This window comes from Streptopelia decaocto (genome assembly GCF_964273445.1).
Source record: "Streptopelia decaocto genome assembly, chromosome: 5".
NCBI lineage: Eukaryota > Metazoa > Chordata > Aves > Columbiformes > Columbidae > Streptopelia > Streptopelia decaocto.
Genome location: NC_138659.1, coordinates 18,272,552 through 18,289,820, shown reverse-complemented (window position 1 = coordinate 18,289,820; position 17,269 = coordinate 18,272,552). Strand labels below are relative to the sequence as shown.

At 36.6% G+C, this 17,269-nt stretch overlaps 2 protein-coding genes across 3 annotated transcripts in view; both read left to right on the top strand.

The window, feature by feature from the left end:
• The window catches only part of ASPM (assembly factor for spindle microtubules), a 29,677-nt gene extending 27,216 nt beyond the window's left edge, over positions 1–2,461 (top strand). The window contains exons 27-29 of one of the 2 annotated variants that reach the window (XM_082054695.1): positions 714–890; positions 1,879–2,048; positions 2,128–2,461. In XM_082054695.1, the coding sequence (XP_081910821.1) occupies positions 714–890; positions 1,879–2,048; positions 2,128–2,233 (453 nt within the window). In that variant the 3' untranslated portion in view covers positions 2,234–2,461. The other variant, XM_082054696.1, reaches the window with a different exon arrangement.
• A 154-nt stretch (positions 2,462–2,615) lies between these two features.
• On the top strand, positions 2,616–16,154 carry LOC309440717 (coagulation factor XIII B chain-like). The gene is made up of 12 exons (XM_082054697.1): positions 2,616–3,755; positions 5,214–5,414; positions 5,903–6,088; positions 7,450–7,626; positions 7,776–7,952; positions 9,484–9,651; positions 10,665–10,757; positions 11,443–11,625; positions 13,462–13,665; positions 14,135–14,317; positions 15,060–15,301; positions 15,793–16,154. The coding sequence occupies exons 1-11, from the start codon at positions 3,674–3,676 to the stop codon at positions 15,269–15,271; spliced, it is 1,866 nt and encodes a 621-aa protein (XP_081910823.1). The 5' UTR covers positions 2,616–3,673; the 3' UTR covers positions 15,272–15,301; positions 15,793–16,154.
• The last annotated feature ends 1,115 nt before the right edge of the window (positions 16,155–17,269 follow it).

The window sequence follows — 17,269 nt, the reverse complement described above, 5'->3', positions numbered from 1 at the left end:
TATCCCATGGGCTTAAAGTAATAATTTTATTTTTAAGTGATTACATTGCAAAGCATCTCAAGTATTGCATGAAACTTGTAGAAATGCATTAAATTGTGTAGAAATGCAAAACTGCAGTTAGGATAAGCTATGAAGGTTTTTTTAAGGTAGAAATGTGTATGTTCCAGAAGACAGGCTACTTTTCCAAATTCATGTCATGGAATAGACTATATTTCTACTTTTTTATTTCTTATGGAACAGATTGCTTTCATAAATACTTACAGCTGCTTCAATACTATGGTAGTACTATGGTTATTGACTACGGATTATTGACTACGGATTTGATTGTTCTAGTGGTTTTTTCTTTGAAATTGAAAATCTTTGCTAAATGTAGTTTTGATCTTATAGCCATCCTACAACCATTTACATTTAAATTCTTTTATTGTTATTTCACAATAGAAAATAATATTTAGGCTAAACTTATTTTAAAATTTCTCTAAACTTATTCTTATATATTTTTCTATTTTAAAAGTAAAATCAGATTCTACAGGTCTCTAAACAAGGTGGGAAGCACAAAGGGTAGCTTTTTATAATCTCTTACAATGGTGATTTTTATCACTTGGATGCCAGATCAGCTACAAATTTAATCTAGGAGAGAATATGGATTTTGCTTTTTTCCTCTTACATGAAAGGTATTTTAAATATCCATCTCCTGCCTTTTTTTTGTATAACAGTATGAAAGAACTACTCAAGCAGTTTATGAAGCAGAAAATTGTATAGACACATTACTAGACCTACTGCAAATGTACAGAGGGAAAGCTGGGGACAAAGTTTCAGAGAAAGGAGGAAGCATTTTCACAAAGACCTGTTGCTTGTTGGCCATCCTTTCAAAGGACTCAAAAAGAGCTTTGGTAAGACTTAAATGTTTTGGGTTTAATAATTTGATTAATGTGCTTTTATTGCGTGTTTTGCTGCTGTTTGTAATTCTTTTTATTACTCTTCCTCTCTACCATACTTATTATGGCTGTAATGTTCATTATGACTGAACTCTGATTAAAAAAAAAAAAAAAAGCCATTCCAAGATACTGAAAACACTCATTATGTTGTGCTTTGTATGCCCTGGTCACCCAGAGCTATTTGATAAGATATTGAGGTTCTGATCCTGCAATCCTTGCAGGGTTATGATATTGTAATAATCCCTACTTCCCAGAGCGTTTTGATGAGTTTCTATCAATTCTGGAGCTTTAAATGTACTTTAGTTGCCACTGAATTAACTTCTATTCCATTTCTGGAGATTTACTGTTGCTTTTCAGAGACAGTCAAGATCTTTATTATCAGTAATAACTGGCAATGTAATTGTCTGTGACTTCGTGTTGACATACTGTATCACAGCAGAGACACAGCCTGTTTCTGAAAGAAGTTTCCTTTGTTCATGCCTATTGCTAGCACCCCTAATGAGGTTATTAGAGCAGCTCAGGTTCTGTACTGTAAATTCGCCAGCTGTTTCCATCCAGTGACTTCTGACCATTGCATTATTCTTTCATTGCTATGAAGATGAGTAAAGACACTGATTTGTCTCTCTGTAACAATCATTGAAGGCATATGCCAATGCCATATGTGAAATTTTGTTTTAATGAGAAATTAGTAAAATCTGACTTGTAAGAGCTTGAATTTCCTGAGATCTGGAGTCGCATACCAGTTGTTATGTATTTTGAAAGCATTAGACGACTGGCTTGTTGTAGGTGTGCTGGCTTTAAAATGATTTATTTGTACTTGTGAGTAGAAGTTAAGCCTAAATTATAAATATTCAGTTTTTACTGAATAAAACAGATTTATTGATTTGTTCAGTTGCTTTCAAATTTGTATTATTAACTGTGTGCTATTTGCACTTTTTCTCAGGAAATCCGAAGCATGCCAAGAGCTGTTACTTGCATTCAAAGCATATATAAACTTACAGCTCGTAAACACAAAATGGATGCGGAGAGAACACTTGTGAAGCAGAAAACAAACACTTTAAGTGGAACTTCCTTTGTTCCAGTAACTCCTCTAAGAATAAAAACAGTTTCAAGGTAAGAGCTTAAAAATCAGCCTGCTGTTTTTGATGTGGTATTATAAAATTTTAATGACAAGCAACTAATATTTTCACAGAATTAAGCCAGACTGGGTTTTGAGGAGAGATAACATGCAAGAAGTTGTGGATCCTCTGCAAGCAATTCTGATGGTGATGGATACACTGGGTATTGCCTGTTGCTGAAATGTAAATGATGTATATGAAAATGTATTTGTATAGCATGTATGTGGTGAACAGCTAAATGACTTTGAAAGAAAACAAATAAGTGTCAAGCTACCCTTGAAAATGTTTTTTTCAAGTTGCAATTAACATTTCTGTAACTTCTTTGTATTGTGTACAGCTTTTGAAATCCTATTTTGTACTTCTACCAAAATCAATTGTACAATAAAATCATAAGCCCTGTAAATTTCACTACTGCAGCAATGTATTGTTATTACACAACTGTGAATCTCACAAATAGCATGGTATTCCTCAGTCTGCTTAAATATTATAGAACTCTTTAAAACAATTGTTTGTTTGGGACAGTTATCTTGGCTTGTCTGATCCAGAGAGGTATAGGCAGGAAGGAAGGCATAGTCTGTGGATTTCAAAACTTGGGTACTGTTTTGGGGAAGCTTGAGTATACTTTCTTGTAAGGTTTTGGGGGATCATGTGTGACTGTAAGAATTTTATTATCTTTTTATAATTCCCATTAAAAAAAAAAAAAAAAATACAAGGCTATGATGGAACAATGGGGCATCGTAAGAGTGAGTTTAGAAATTCTGACCAGATATTTTAAGGGATGTCATTTGTGAGTACTTTGTTCCTATCAAGTGATAGTACATACAAGCATGCATCTCATCTGGCTGAATACATGGCGTTCATCACAGCACGTCTCTTAAATTATATTTTCTTCTGCCTTGAAATTGCATTTTCTTAGAGTAAGGCCAAGAAAATGAAAACTGTAAAATTACACCTTCCCACCCTCAAATTTTAAAGATTATGCCTCCCAAGGGTGGAATGTAGTGCTAAATCAACTGACAGCCATTAGTCAGGTGATAATGCATTGTAAATTATGTTCTAACTTCTGTGTGTTGGTTTTTTCATTGGGTTGTTTCTTTGTTTTGTTTTTTAATAGGACTCAAAAGGAGCTAGCTGTGTACAGTAAAACCCAACAGACAGATAACAGTTAAGACTATGTTCTCAATGTAAGAGCCTCCAGAATGAATAACATATAGAATGCAACTGACTGGTTATATGAGCCTAGGCTGCGGGGGGGGGACATTTCCCACTTCCTCTTATTTCAGCCAAGATAAATAACCTGATAACAGAATGCCCTTTAAACTTGAAACTGGAAGCTTCTGGGTGGATCAGTGTTCAACTAGTTTAAATTGTTCTGTAAGCTTGCTGTCTGCTTTCACTGTAAAATGATAAATTCTTTCCTCTTTACTGCTTTAAAGTATGCCAGATGGAGGTCTCATGTTAGGTTATTCCGAGAACTAAAATAAATGAAAGTAGTGGTTTCAGTGAAATAACTTGTTACAAAATACCATGGACACTAAGTTATTTGTGAATACCTTTGAAGTCTAGTTAATTATTTACAAAAGTAATACCTGTGAAGTTTTCACAGGTGGTGGAAGGTTAATGGAGACAGTAATGAAGATGAGATTTAAAAGCTGTTTCTTCTTCCTAGTTACGATGTATTCAGGCAAACTCTTTGCAGAAGGTAAATAAACTGAAATCTCTTGCTAATAAATGTACATTGGATCTGGAATGTGCAGTCTAGGTAACTTAAGTGCAATATCTTTCATACGTTTACCAAGACTAAAAGCTGCTTTTTAATTTTAATGTTGTGAGATGGCTGATAACTCTAGCTGTAGCTCGGGGCTATTTAAGCTTCAAAAAGCTAGTATTAATATTAAAGCTAATATTGAGGTTTCAGACTTTTATTCAGAAAAAGTTTCTTTTGAAATGTATTTGAGTGGTTTTGAGGCACCTAGATAAATTGAATTTTGTGCTATTAAAACGTGTTTTATAATGAAGTTTCTTGGTGATTTAAGTGTTTTGGCTAACCACAAAACAGAAGAGTAGAAGTTCAATGGAACCTGCAGAGGTTAATCTGGGGTAATTCTGCATTTTCTATCCCTATTTTCAGTATTCCCTATAATTCTTGGGTTTATAGAGTTTACATACCACTTGAACTTGTAAGTTCACAAAGCTATGGACTGTGTATGAAAATGCACCTCTATTAATTGAAAAGGTGTCCCTTTTGTTGCATCTCGTCTTGGTTTTGCTAATGTATATTTAACTGCAAGTATCTGTGGCCTCTGAGGGAGTTGCCCAGTCTTCACTAATTTTGTCCTTATTGGTAAACCAGTTGAAATTACACTGATAGCCTCCGGAAAGTTGAACAAAAGGTATGTATGTAGCAACAATCTCTGTCTTTTTAATTACTTAAAAATCTTACTTACCATCAGGTTTGTTTGCTTGGTTTTGTTGGTTTGTTTTCTTAGGGTGTGTGTGGTTTATTTTTGGTTGTTTTTTTCAGATGTGATGGAGTGGCTGTGTGAGAAAGAGAATTATTTAAAAAAACCACTTTCTATTTAGTAAAAATACTAAAGTTGCAGAAAATTCTAGTAGATGCAGTAAATGCTAGTGACATTGAGTAAAGGAACAGTTCTGCTTCTTCTTTCCTTAACCTACATTTCTTCTTTCTCTTCCCTTGACTGTTCTTCAGTTCTTGTTCTTCAGCAAGTTTAACTCCTATATTACCTCCTGGCAGTTGGTCACGCTGCTCTGGTGACATTTGCTGAATGAGGGGCTATGGCATAGCCAATCTTGACACTGTTGCCACTGCAGGTTTATGCAGCAAAAGGTGCTCATGCTTACATCTTCTGGCCTAAATAAAAGTCAAATCAATGTGTCCTGGATCAGTTTTGTCCAGTTCCTGTTAGGAAGTGTGACTCTACAGCTGATATTCCTGTGAATCTGAAGACCAAAGCTGATATAATTGTCATATATCTTCATTTTGGTGAGTCTTTTACAAGACTCTACATCATCCTTCAGAATTTCACTCACCTTGTTTGAAAGCCTGAATCAATTCAACTGATATTAAATAAATTAACATAAAATAAAATTATCTGGGCTGAGATTTTTAAGGAGAAATATCTCTATCTTTTTGCAGATAAACCTTGTGATTTGCCACACATAGAAAATGGAAAGATTGCTCAGTACTATTATAGTTTCAAAAGTTATTATTTCCCCATGCATAAGGAAAAAAAACTTTCCTATTCTTGTATGATTGGTTATACAACTGAGAGTGGGACTCAAGATGGAAGAATAACTTGCACAGCCAAAGGATGGTCTCCTGTGCCCCGGTGCTACAGTGAGTTGGCTTTACTTACCTCAGTTTTGCTTCTGTTAACAGCTGTGTTTCCTTGAACACACAGGAACAGAAGCTGCATAGCAGGAGGGATAAAATGTGGACAAGGTGAAACCAACCCTTTATGTATACAAACTACACATATTTAGATATGGAATATTTTTACAATAATACATGTTATAAGGGCTTTTACTGTTATATTCTTCTAAGAAATCCAAGAAGTTGCCTAGTTTCCTTATTTTGGGGAAACTAATGGACAATTTCCTCTCAGATGTGTATCTTGTAGAGCCTCCCTAGTTCTAGATTCCTTGGTTCTTGTGTGTGTGGTTATTACCATTGGTATTGTTTGATGATTGTGGTAGAGTTTCTTCAATAGGTCAAGAAAATAAGATTAGATCAGGTTAGCCAAAAGCCCCCTTCTCTTGCTTATCAGAGAACAAAAATATTCTATGAATTCTTTCTTTCTAACTAAGCTATCTCATTTCTCTTAGAAAAATGTAGCAAGCCACTTTTGGAAAATGGCTTTTTTTATGGTACAGAAACATACTTCAAAATAGAGGAGAAACTGCAATACAAATGTAATCCAGGCTACCACACTCCTAGTGGTGGCACTGAAGATACAGTACAATGTCAGCCAGAAGGATGGTCGTCCCAGCCAAGCTGCGCTAAAAAAATTGGTAGGATTCTGCATTTCTCTCCTTTATAATCTTTTTCATATACATATCATTCTGCTGTTCTTGCTGTACCTGTGAGGCCAAACTCTGCCTTGGGTTCTGTCGCTTGTCACTAAAGAGAAGAGTTTGGTGCCTGCCCCTCCTCCTCCCCTTGTGAGGAAGCTGTAACTGTGATGAGGTCTCCTCTTAGTCTCCTCTTCTCCAGGCCGAACAAACCAAGTGACTTTAGCTGCTCCTCATACGGCTTCCTCTCCCAACCCTTCACCAATTTTGTTGCTGTTTTCTGGATGCTCTCAAGTAGCTTAGTATTATTTTTTTTTATCTTGTGGCACCCAGAACTGCACCCAGTGCTCCAGGGGAGGCTGCACCAGTGCAGAGCAGAGAGGAACAATCAGCTCCCTCACCTGGCTGGCAATGCTGTGCTGGATGCACACCAGGACATGGGTGGCCCTCTTGGCTGTCAGGGCACTCTGTTGGCTCATGTTCAACTTGCCATCAACCAGAACACCCAGTTTCCTCTCCGTGGAGCTGCTTTCCAGCATCTCATCCCCCAGCCTGTATGTACAGCCAGGGCTGCTGTGTCCCAGGTGCAAAATCTGGCACTTGCTCTTGCTGATCTTCACATCGTTGGTGATTACCCGGTTCTCCAATTTGTCCAAATCCCTCTGCAGGGCCTCTCTGCCCTCAAGAGTGCCAACAGCTCTTCCCCATTTTGTGTCATCAGCAAACTTACTAAGCAATCCCTTGAGTCCTGAGTCATTTATAAGGTCATTTATAAAGACATTGAAGAGTGCTGGCCCTAAGATGGATCCCTGCAGAACCTCGCTAGTGACTGGTCACCAGCCCAACACAACCACATTTACAAGAACCCTTTGAGCCCAGCCCACTGTATTGTGTTCACCCACTGCATTGTGTGCTTACTCAGCTGTATGCTGGACATTTTGTCCAGGATAATGCTGTGAGAGACAGTATCTAAGGCTTTACTGAAATCCAGAAAGATCACATCGACAGGCTTCCCTTGGTCAACTAGGTGGGTAACATTGTCGCAGAACAAAATTAAGTTTGTCAAGCAAGACTTGTCCCTCATGAACCCATGCTGGCTGGGACCAATGACTGCGTTGTCATTCGTATGTTTTTCGATTACTCCAGAACAATCTTGTAGAAGGAATTGGTGTAAATGAAATTGCATCTATTGTTACCCAGACTTCCTAAATGAAGACTGGAAAACTTGTGTAAACTATTGTATTTTTAACTATTTATTACTTGTAAGGATTATTGCTTTGGATATGACCACTTTTAAGTTAGGTAAATAACTTGAAATGAAAAGAGTGATTAATATTTTGTATATGCTTTATTTATTTAAGAGTCATGTCAAGTACCAAATTTACATCACGGCAGCTACTTCACAGACCGACAAGAGCTTCGATTGAATGAAGCACTGCTGTACAGATGTGATGAGGGATACCACACTGCAGGAGGAAACACTACAGAAGAAGCAGTGTGTCTAACACATGGGTGGTCCCTTCCTCCAAACTGCACTAGTAAGTAATGGACTGGAAAATAATAATATTTGAAATGTGGTTTATTCTACAAATGAACAAAAAGTTATGAAAAGGCTTGTTATATAAGCTGTTGAGGGTTGGGGAAGCCTTCTTTAACTGGATTTCACTGCTGTACCTTTTCTTCCTAGAAATAACTTGCTCCTCATTGAGTGCAATAGCACATGGAGGTTTCTATCCTGTGAAGAAAATCTATGAAGAGGGAGATGTTGTTCATTTTTTCTGCGAGCAAAATTATTCTGTCAGTGTATTTGACCTAATTCAATGTTATTATTTTGGATGGTACCCAGACCCTCCAGTGTGTGAAGGTACCTTATTTTTATAGTTTTATTATGTCAAATTCTTAGTGAAATACTAGCGTCTTCTTTCATGAAATGCTTTATAAATACAAAAGGAAAAGATGCTTTTTGTACCAGTTCACAGCTTAAATAGAAATCAAGTGGTAGCTGAAGCAAGTGGAGCCAAGGTGACAGGGAGGGAGGCAATGATAACTGGAAGAAGTTTTTGGTAGACTCTAACAACAGAGCAGATACTGTCTCTTGCTGTTGTTCATCTGTATGTTGTACCCTGGAGAAGCAGGAATTGACAATTACAGGGAAGTCATTCAGCCCCTGAAGCTCAAGTTAAACCATATTACATGAAGTTCTAATCAAGCATGTTTAATCCTACTTGGTAAGGTGGGATCATGCCTCTTGAGAGGCATTAAGAAGAAAATCTAACAAAAATCTCTGCGTTTCTCCAGAGCTGGGGTTTTGTAGTACTTTTCCAAGTTTTACAGCCTTACCAAACAGTACATGTTTTCATCAGCATTAACCAGAAGGGTCATCCTGAGGACAGAAACACAACTTTAGCAATTACCATCACTTCCCCACTCATTGGGGGATAACAGAGATTCTCAGAAAATAAACTTTTGAAAGAATGAAAAGTCTAGTGAACCAGATGAGATATAGCATACAGCAGGAAAAAGTACAACACAACATTTAGACTAGTTGAGAATTTATAATATTGTTCAACATACCTTGATAGTTGTGGGTCATGGTCGTATCTGGATATTGTCCTCTTCATGAGGATTAGTTCTGAGCTTTAGGAGATCTCACTGTCTGGTGGTAACAAATTCTCTGCTTTATGTACAAATGATGCCAGGCATTGATAACAGAGGAAAGGGAAATCAACCCTTTTTATTGGTTTAAGCTCGATCTATGCTATTCTTTTCCAGTACATTTTTACAGGAATTTTTCCTGTGAAGTATGTTTTCTAAAAATTAATCTTCCTTTCCCAGAAGACAGAGTAGCATTTAAAATGCACTAGAATATCTCACTTAAATGGCATGTATTAGGACACCAGCCCTGTATTTATTCTGACGAGACAACAGGAATTTTGAGTGAGTGCAGAGAAGGTGGGGTGCTCAGGAGAATTAAAACATGGCCTAAATCTAGTTTTGAGGATACAGTAATCACAAACTTAATTTGGAGATAGGAAGTGGGCTATGATTATTGCTACTTCTGTAGTGTTAGAATTAATACATAAGTTGCTTTAAATACTATGTCAATGGAGTTTATGAAAAATCTCCATTTCCTGAAGGAACATTTTACTGAGTTTTTGCAGAGAAATTACAAAGCGGTTTATAACAGTGCAATAGCATAATACCTACATTTTATATTTGTTGAATGTAAAATCACTTTTTTGTTGTGGTCTCCCATTTTGTTAAGGACATGAGTGTAAGTAATTACTCTGGATCAACAAAAAATGTCTTTTGAGTGATAGGCTTGTATATTGTATAGTAAAAATGTGTATGTGGTTTTGACTAGTGAGAAAACAGTATACATTTTTTATTTCCAGATGTAAAAAACAAATGTCCTCCACCACCGCTTCCTCCTCATGCCCATATCATCACAGTTAAAAGAACATATCATAACGGAGACAAAGCTCGTATACAGTGTCAAAGTACTGTTGAAACTGAAATCCAGTGTGTAGAAGGAAAATGGTCATCACCCCCCATTTGTATCGGTTAGTACTTTTATGAAGACTGACAGCTGAACAGAAATAGTTCTTCAAACAATGCTTTAATTTTCCACAGAGCCTCAGTTTCTATATCTGCAAAACCCTGTATGTCTTCTTGTGCTAAAATGCTGGAGAGGAAAAGTGCTGCATAATTTGCCAATAATCTGTTGTTCATAGTGTCGAGGGTTTAGATTGCGGGGTGACAATAAAACCCTGGCAGATGTATTGTTAACCTCCTCTCCCCTCCCCCACCCCCCGCAACTTCCCCCTTTTGCCCCTCCCTCTCCCCTTTTCCCACTCAGGACAGGCGATTGGGAGGGAAAGAAGGACAGAGAGAAGAGAGTTGGAAAAATTAACAATGTTTTACTAATGCTACTGATAAGAATAGGGAAAATAATACAAAATATACAAAACCAATCTTGAAAGTCTCAGCAACTGCAGAGCCGGCAACCAAAGTCCTGGATTGGACTCTGCAGCCAAGCGGAGCTGGATTCAGTCTCTCACTAGGCCTCAGTTTGCAGGGACGACTAGCAAGGTCCTCATGTCAGCCATAAGCAGAAGGGAAAAAGGAAAAGGGACGAGATCCTCGTGAGCTCCCACTTTTATATGAAGTATTCACGTGAATGGAATGTTATACACAGTTGGTCAGTTTCTTGGTCACCGGTTTCTCGTTGCCCCTCTCGTGAGATGTCCATCCATGCTTATCAATAAGTTTGCATTCTATTGCTAGGTTTACCAAAACATGTGTCTGGTTCTCCAGGAAAATGCAGTTAATATGAAGGCTTTAGCTGACAGGCAAAATTCACTGAAAGAGAAACTTGTTTTTTTAACAAAACCAGGACACGTAGAAAAAAAGAAAGGATGACCTAGGTGAATTCAACTGAAATATATGTTGTGTAGTTCTTCCCTGGAACATTGATCTTATTACCTCTTATAACGCATCAGTGTCTCTCTGTTTTGGTATTTAAAAATGAGTTATTTCTGAGAAAACGGATTCTTAGTTTCTGCTATGCATATAGGAGCTATGGATAACCGGGAGCCTGAGGCACCACCACCACTCGAAGGACAAACAGCAGTAAGGACAAGCAAAACGTATCATGACGAAGATACGAGTAGGTGAATGTTACTTTTCTATTTAAAAGGGACTTCAATACTCTCCAATGCTATTATAGGCATTTTAGGACTACTCTTTTGCTGCAGTACAGCTCCTTACTGTTGAAAACATTTGCACATGCTACAGATGTCAGTGTATTAATAGCAGTCTGACTGGCTGACTGAAAGGCCATTGTTGCTTGTTTATAGTGATTATAAACTACACCTATAAGCCTGTGCTGTATTTGTAATTTTATTTTATACATTAGCATTTACCTTCAGTCATTCTGTACCCCTTCTGTTAATGTTGTCTAAACATGCAAATCCAGGAGTATTTTACTGATCTTTTGATTAATAGTTCCAGCGAGGTTTCTTTTCTTTATTTCTAACCACGCATAGGCTAACCATATGAAGCAACAAATAAAGACTGTCTCATCACAGAAAAAGAACTAATCTATATTGAGTGTAAACCACCAAGAGTCAAGGGTGGACATAGATGAGGAGCGTAGAAGGAAATAGAGTGCCTGTCTGCAGTTCAGTAAGGCAAGTGTAGAGTTTCTGAAAACAAAATTTGAAAAAGAAATTACATTGGTTTACATTTTATTTGTATGTAAATTTCTGCTGAGTCTATTGCTAGTCTGATATTTTCAACAGTGTTAATATTGTTTTAAAGATCTAAATACCGATCTCCCTACCTCATATTAGAAATGCAGCAAAACTGTACCTCTCCACCTGTGATTAAAAACGGTGTTCTTCTTGGTCCATTATTGACAAGTTACAAGAATGGTTCCTCAGTAGAATACAGTTGTCAGCGTTACCATTTTTTGGAAGGACCTAGTACTGTTTACTGTGAACAAGGAAATTGGACCGAACAACCAATGTGCTTAGGTAAGTCTTGTAAGAAAAAGAAAGCTTTGTCACACGTAATACAGAAAGGCAAAACTGGGAAGAACTTCTAGATAATTCTTTCATGACCACCTTTTCTCTTTCGTTTGAGTTAATAAAGATTCCCAAAACAAAAACCCAAAATCAAATATACCTACACCACTCCTGCAAGTGTCTTCTGGCCTGTTCTTATGAACAGCCAATTAAATAGATTTTTCTGTTTTCCTGAGTTGAACTATTGTAGAACATAGCTGTCTCTGTTACCTAGGAGGATTCTTTAATTTCTTTCTCCCATATTCTCAATTGAGTGGATTTCTTCTTGTCTTTCAATAGATGTTTAGAAGAAATGACTGCAGTCTTTGCGAAAATGGCTTTTAGATATGATTAACAAGTAATACAATGACATCTTGGACCTTCATTTTTAAAACTTCAGCCTCTGTTTTATTATGTGTCTTTACATCTATTATTTCATTCTGGACTTTAATTTTTTCATATTGCGCTTAGGTATGCTGTTCAAAACACTATTAGGAATTATCAATACTAGCAAGAATACTACTACTGATAACCTATAAGAATTGTTTGTGTATCTTTCCTTCCTTTCTTCCTGTAGTGAAATAATTCTATTTTACCAGCATCCTTTGTTAAATTGACTTCAAGTCTATAAGCTGCTGTGAAAATGGACATAAATAGACAGTTCAGTTTTTGTTACTTATTTTTAAATTAATAAAGTGTACCTCATCTGGATCAAAAGATCCAGTTCAGCATTCTTAGATCTGAATACTCAAATTTAACAAATCCTGTGAAATAATGAAAACTCATTTCCTATAAACGTCATTTGTCTCCTAAGCATCCAAATAACCACATCATTCTTTCCATGTTTTATGAGATTTCTTTTCAACCCTCACCTAATCGGACTAGAAAGAGCACACACTGTACTTAGTTTCAGGAAAATACCCATGCCTATTTGTTCTTACGGTGCTGTCATAAAAATGCATAATAACTGATTTCTCCTTGCCGTTCCCTCAGCAAAGCATTAATAAGGGCCTTTATCAGGCAATGGTTGTTGTGGAACTTGTAGAAATATATTTCTATAACTGTCCCTCTGTCAGGCTTCATTTAAGTAGAACAGTGGTTCCAAAAGTTAATGAGCTTAACTGCCTAATGGAAAGCAAGGCTACCTCATGTGATCCTGGCACTAAATTTTAAGAAATGTGACAGAAAGCAACCAAAATAATATTGACTTTGAATAACACAAAAGAGCCCAAAGAAGAACACAAAACTTCCAAAGGGTTTTTGGAAGATCTATACATTTTTTTAGAAGTGACAAAGCAAAGAAAAAAGGCGAAGAAAGGAAATTGTCAAAACACTTCTTTAGTTGAAACTTACTGTGTATTAACTACTAGTATCCTCAAAAGGCTTACCAAACCTGTGGGCCAAATCTAATAGGGTAATTTTGATGGATGAATGATGGATGCATATTTTCATTATACGAAGTCCTTTCAAGTTACAGTAAAGAAATTATTTTCTTCTTTAATGGTAAAGCCAGGCTGCCATATGTTTACAATAGTTGTAGAAACCAGATTCTATCAGATGTGTATGTTTTCTGTGATTTACCGTTCACAGTTCAGGGTTTTTTTGCATATTGTTTGTGTTACTTCAGCCCATCTCTTTATATTTGCCTTCTCTTTTTTTTTAATGCATCTATAGTTCTTTTTCTTACAAGATTCTAAAACATTTTAGAACTATTGATTTAGATTTCTCTTTCTTGACTCTTACAAAAGGATGCTAAGAAATCACTTAAGGTTACTTTTTAAATTGAAGTACACATTTATTTCCTAGAACCATGCACTCTTAATGTAACTGATCTGGACAGCAACAACATAGAGTTGAAATGGAGACAGGAAGAATTAATTTTCCTACATGGTGATCTCGTAGAGTTTGAATGTAAACAGGGGTACAATTTTCTCCAGACTACCGTTCTGTCTCCTGGGAGGACACAGTGCAACCATGGCAGACTGAAATATCCAAAATGCATTTTGCAAGGTAAAACAATAGTTTTTTATTGCCTTTTTAATTAATTAGTCTCAGACCTATTTAGAAACAATTTGCTTTGGAAGTGCAGGCCTAGAAGTTTTTGTAAATAATAGATGGTTAGGATTCAGCAATACAGATGTACACAGATATCCTTGCACAAGATAGCTATAGTGTTAAATACATCCAAACACAGAAAAACGATACACCTTTCTTTGACAGGGAAAGGGACAGGAGCTGTTCTGCAAGACCAGGGAACTCAAAGCTCTACAGAAAGATGACTGTGTACGATTAAATGCACACAAGGGATTTCTTATGGCTAGAATTCAGCAGGAGATTGCATTCTGATCTGAGACATAATGAAATAGTAAGAAAAGACAATGAGAGCTGGTAGATATCTAGTGTTGACAGGCATTTAAAGCTGCTGATTTCTTAGCTTCTTAAGCTGAATGTTTCTCAAATGTTTTTAACATTATTCCAGCTCCTACAGAAAAATGTGACTCTCCACCTTCTATTGCAAATGGAGCTCTTACTCTCCCACCCCTGACCCAGTATGACAGTGGTTCTTCAGTTCAGTATAGTTGCTCTGACTATCATTTTTTGCAAGGATCTGAGACAATCTACTGCTCTGAAGGGCAGTGGACTTCACCACCAGTTTGTATAGGTAGGTGTGATATGATAAATAAGCACTTATTTCTCTCTAAAATTCATAGAATTATAGATAAGAGTAGCTTAGGTTGGAAGGGACCTTCAGACATTCAAAGCACATCCAGTCCACCCCCGCTGCCATGAGCAGGGACATCTTCACCCAGATCAGGTTGCTCAGAGCCCCGTCCAGCCTGGCCTTGAATGTTCTCAGGAATGGCGCATCTACCACCTCTCTGGGCAACCTGGGCCAGTGTTTCACCACTCGTAAAAAAAAATTCTTCCTCATCTCTTGCCTGAATCTCCTCTCCTTTAGTTTAAAACCATCGACCCTTGTCCTATGGCAATGGGTCGTGCAAAAAATGTCTGTTCCCACATGTCTTTTAGGCCTCTTTTAAATACTGAAAAGCCACTATAAGATCTCCCCAAAGCCTTCTCTTCTCCAGGCTCAACAGCCCCAACTCTCTCTAAGTTTAGATACTTAGAATTTATAAATTGAGTATTGTCAAATAGAACTTTAAGATCTCACTTCATTTTTTTTCAGTTAGAGATGAAAATTTTGATATAAGTAAGTGTAAGCTTGTCTGGATTTTTTTTTTTTCTTAAATGTGACATGCCTGCAGTATCCAAAAATACAGCAGTTTCATGTATAATATGTTAAGAGAATGGGAAATATGTACAATTTTAATGTAGGTTAGCGAAAATGATGCAACTTCAGAAATAATGGATTTATTGACACCAATTACATCTCTCTTCTTTAGAGCCATGTACTTTGTCAAAAGATGAAATGGAGAAAAATAATGTGCTGCTGCAAGGGTTCTATGGGAATCAAGTTTACTTTTACCATGGGGATTATGTTGGATTTTACTGTAAACAGAACCATTTTGGAGCAGAATCTGGTACAACTTTATTTCAAGTGCAGTGTAAGAGAGGACAGCTGACATATCCAAGATGCGTTGAAAGAGGAAAATAAGTATGGACTTCAGGAAACCCTATAGGAAAGGTATGTACATGTTCTTTATCTGGTATTAACAGCTGAATTAAGATGACCTTATATTTTCTGGATCACTACAGTTACTTTTGAGAAATGAGTGTTCAGTGGCATTGTTGGGTCTCAGCTGAAGGAGGAGAGAAGTGAAAGTGCTTTGTGGTATGAGGATGGGAAATGCAGCAGAAAAATGCAATATTGGCATACCTGTGGAAAATCTAAGATTAAAGAGTTTTGTAAGGATTACAGTGATCATCCTGAGGATCCATCACACTCTGGAGGATTTGAGCAAAGCACCACGACGAGAAGATGCTGAGCGAGTAGTGCCCTTTGTGCGGATATTGGTGGTTTTAATAATATGAGTGCTTTTGTGACTACAGGATATAGCTAAATTGAGATTTGTGTCCTTGAATGTTGTGATGTTAAAGCATGCTAAACTCTAATTCTACAGAGAGAAAGGAGAATTTTTTTTTACATCTTAACAGCACCCATGTCTCCTTTTACAGGTCAGAAGCCTCTAAACGACAAGGCTTGAGGGGCAAGAAAAAAAAAGTATTAAAAATGTGTTTAATGGATCTATGAAACTATTTAAAACCTAAAAATATACAAATTCTACACAGTAGTTAATTACCATTCTTTAAAAAAAAAAAAAATCAAGCAAGCATCTTCGTTTCTTAATTGAGTGCATTTTTACTACTAAAATATCTAGTCCAACTACTTTGTATGATTTTCTATGACACTGAAACACTCATACTCCTGGTGCTCTACCTTTGAATGTGTTGTGTGACTGAAGATATGGAGAAAATTCAGGAATACAGATGATGTTTGCCTTTTGTCCATTTTAGTATGTTTTAATAAAAAAGTCATTGTGAGGTTCTCTTCTGTATTTTACCTCTAAGCTTTATCTTTCTGTGATGTCATTGCATGCATGCTGTTCTGTATAGTATTCCAAGGCTTTCAAGTGCCACATGAATAAATAAAACAACAAAGAAATTAAAGCTTTGAAGAAATAGACAAATTCCGCTTATTTAATCAAAACTCAGTCAAACATTTGGCGGGAAAATGTTGATAAAAATAACACTCCAAAACGTTTTCAAAATATGAAAAAATAATTTCTTTGTAAGGCAGTATTTAAAAATGAAGGAAAGTAACTATGAGAGAGCAATTTTAGATAATGAACTTTTGATGTGGGACATCTAGATCTGAACTAGACTTTCACTATAGCTTTTAGTTCTAGGTCATGTGTACAACAACTGTAATGTAAATTGGTCTATCTCAGTTAAGAAATAATGCAAGAACTCATTTAAAGAAAATGATTGATTATAAGTTTTTAATCAATATCTTTGGGTGGGTATTAAGGTATACACTTTATATAATTGAGACTCTCTGGGGATACCAGTCAGGCAGCTCTGTACTTCATTACCTTGGCTTAGATCAGGCCAGAACCCCAAATCTGTAGTCTTGACCATACCAGAGAGATCAAACCTGTTTTCCTGGTCAGGGCAGGGGGGGAAGGCACATCCACTGGCTAGCGGGGAAAACACCTGAGACAAACAGGCGGAGCATCCACATATCGCTGTGATGGTGCCTGTTCAGGCCTGATGGCATCAGCATCTTCCTAGTCACCTAACACCAGCCTATGCCAGTGTATTTAACTATTTTGTTCTCAAGGGTTTGGATTTTTTTGTTGATTGTTGTTTGTTTTGTGTTTTTTTTTTGTTTGTATGTTTGTTTTGTTTTATTTTTGTTTTATTTTTGTTTTATTTTTGTTTTATTTTTGTTTTATTTTTGTTTTATTTTTGTTTTATTTTTTTTCAGCATGTTCAGGACAGCACTCGGTTATTTTCCCTGGTAAAGAGAATATTAAAATATTAATTTCTTTCATTTCCACATTTTAATTTTTTTTGCATGAATTATTTAAAAAAAAAAAACAACAAAACCTGTTGCTTGCAATTTGAAATCTGGGGCTTTGTTATTTCTGTT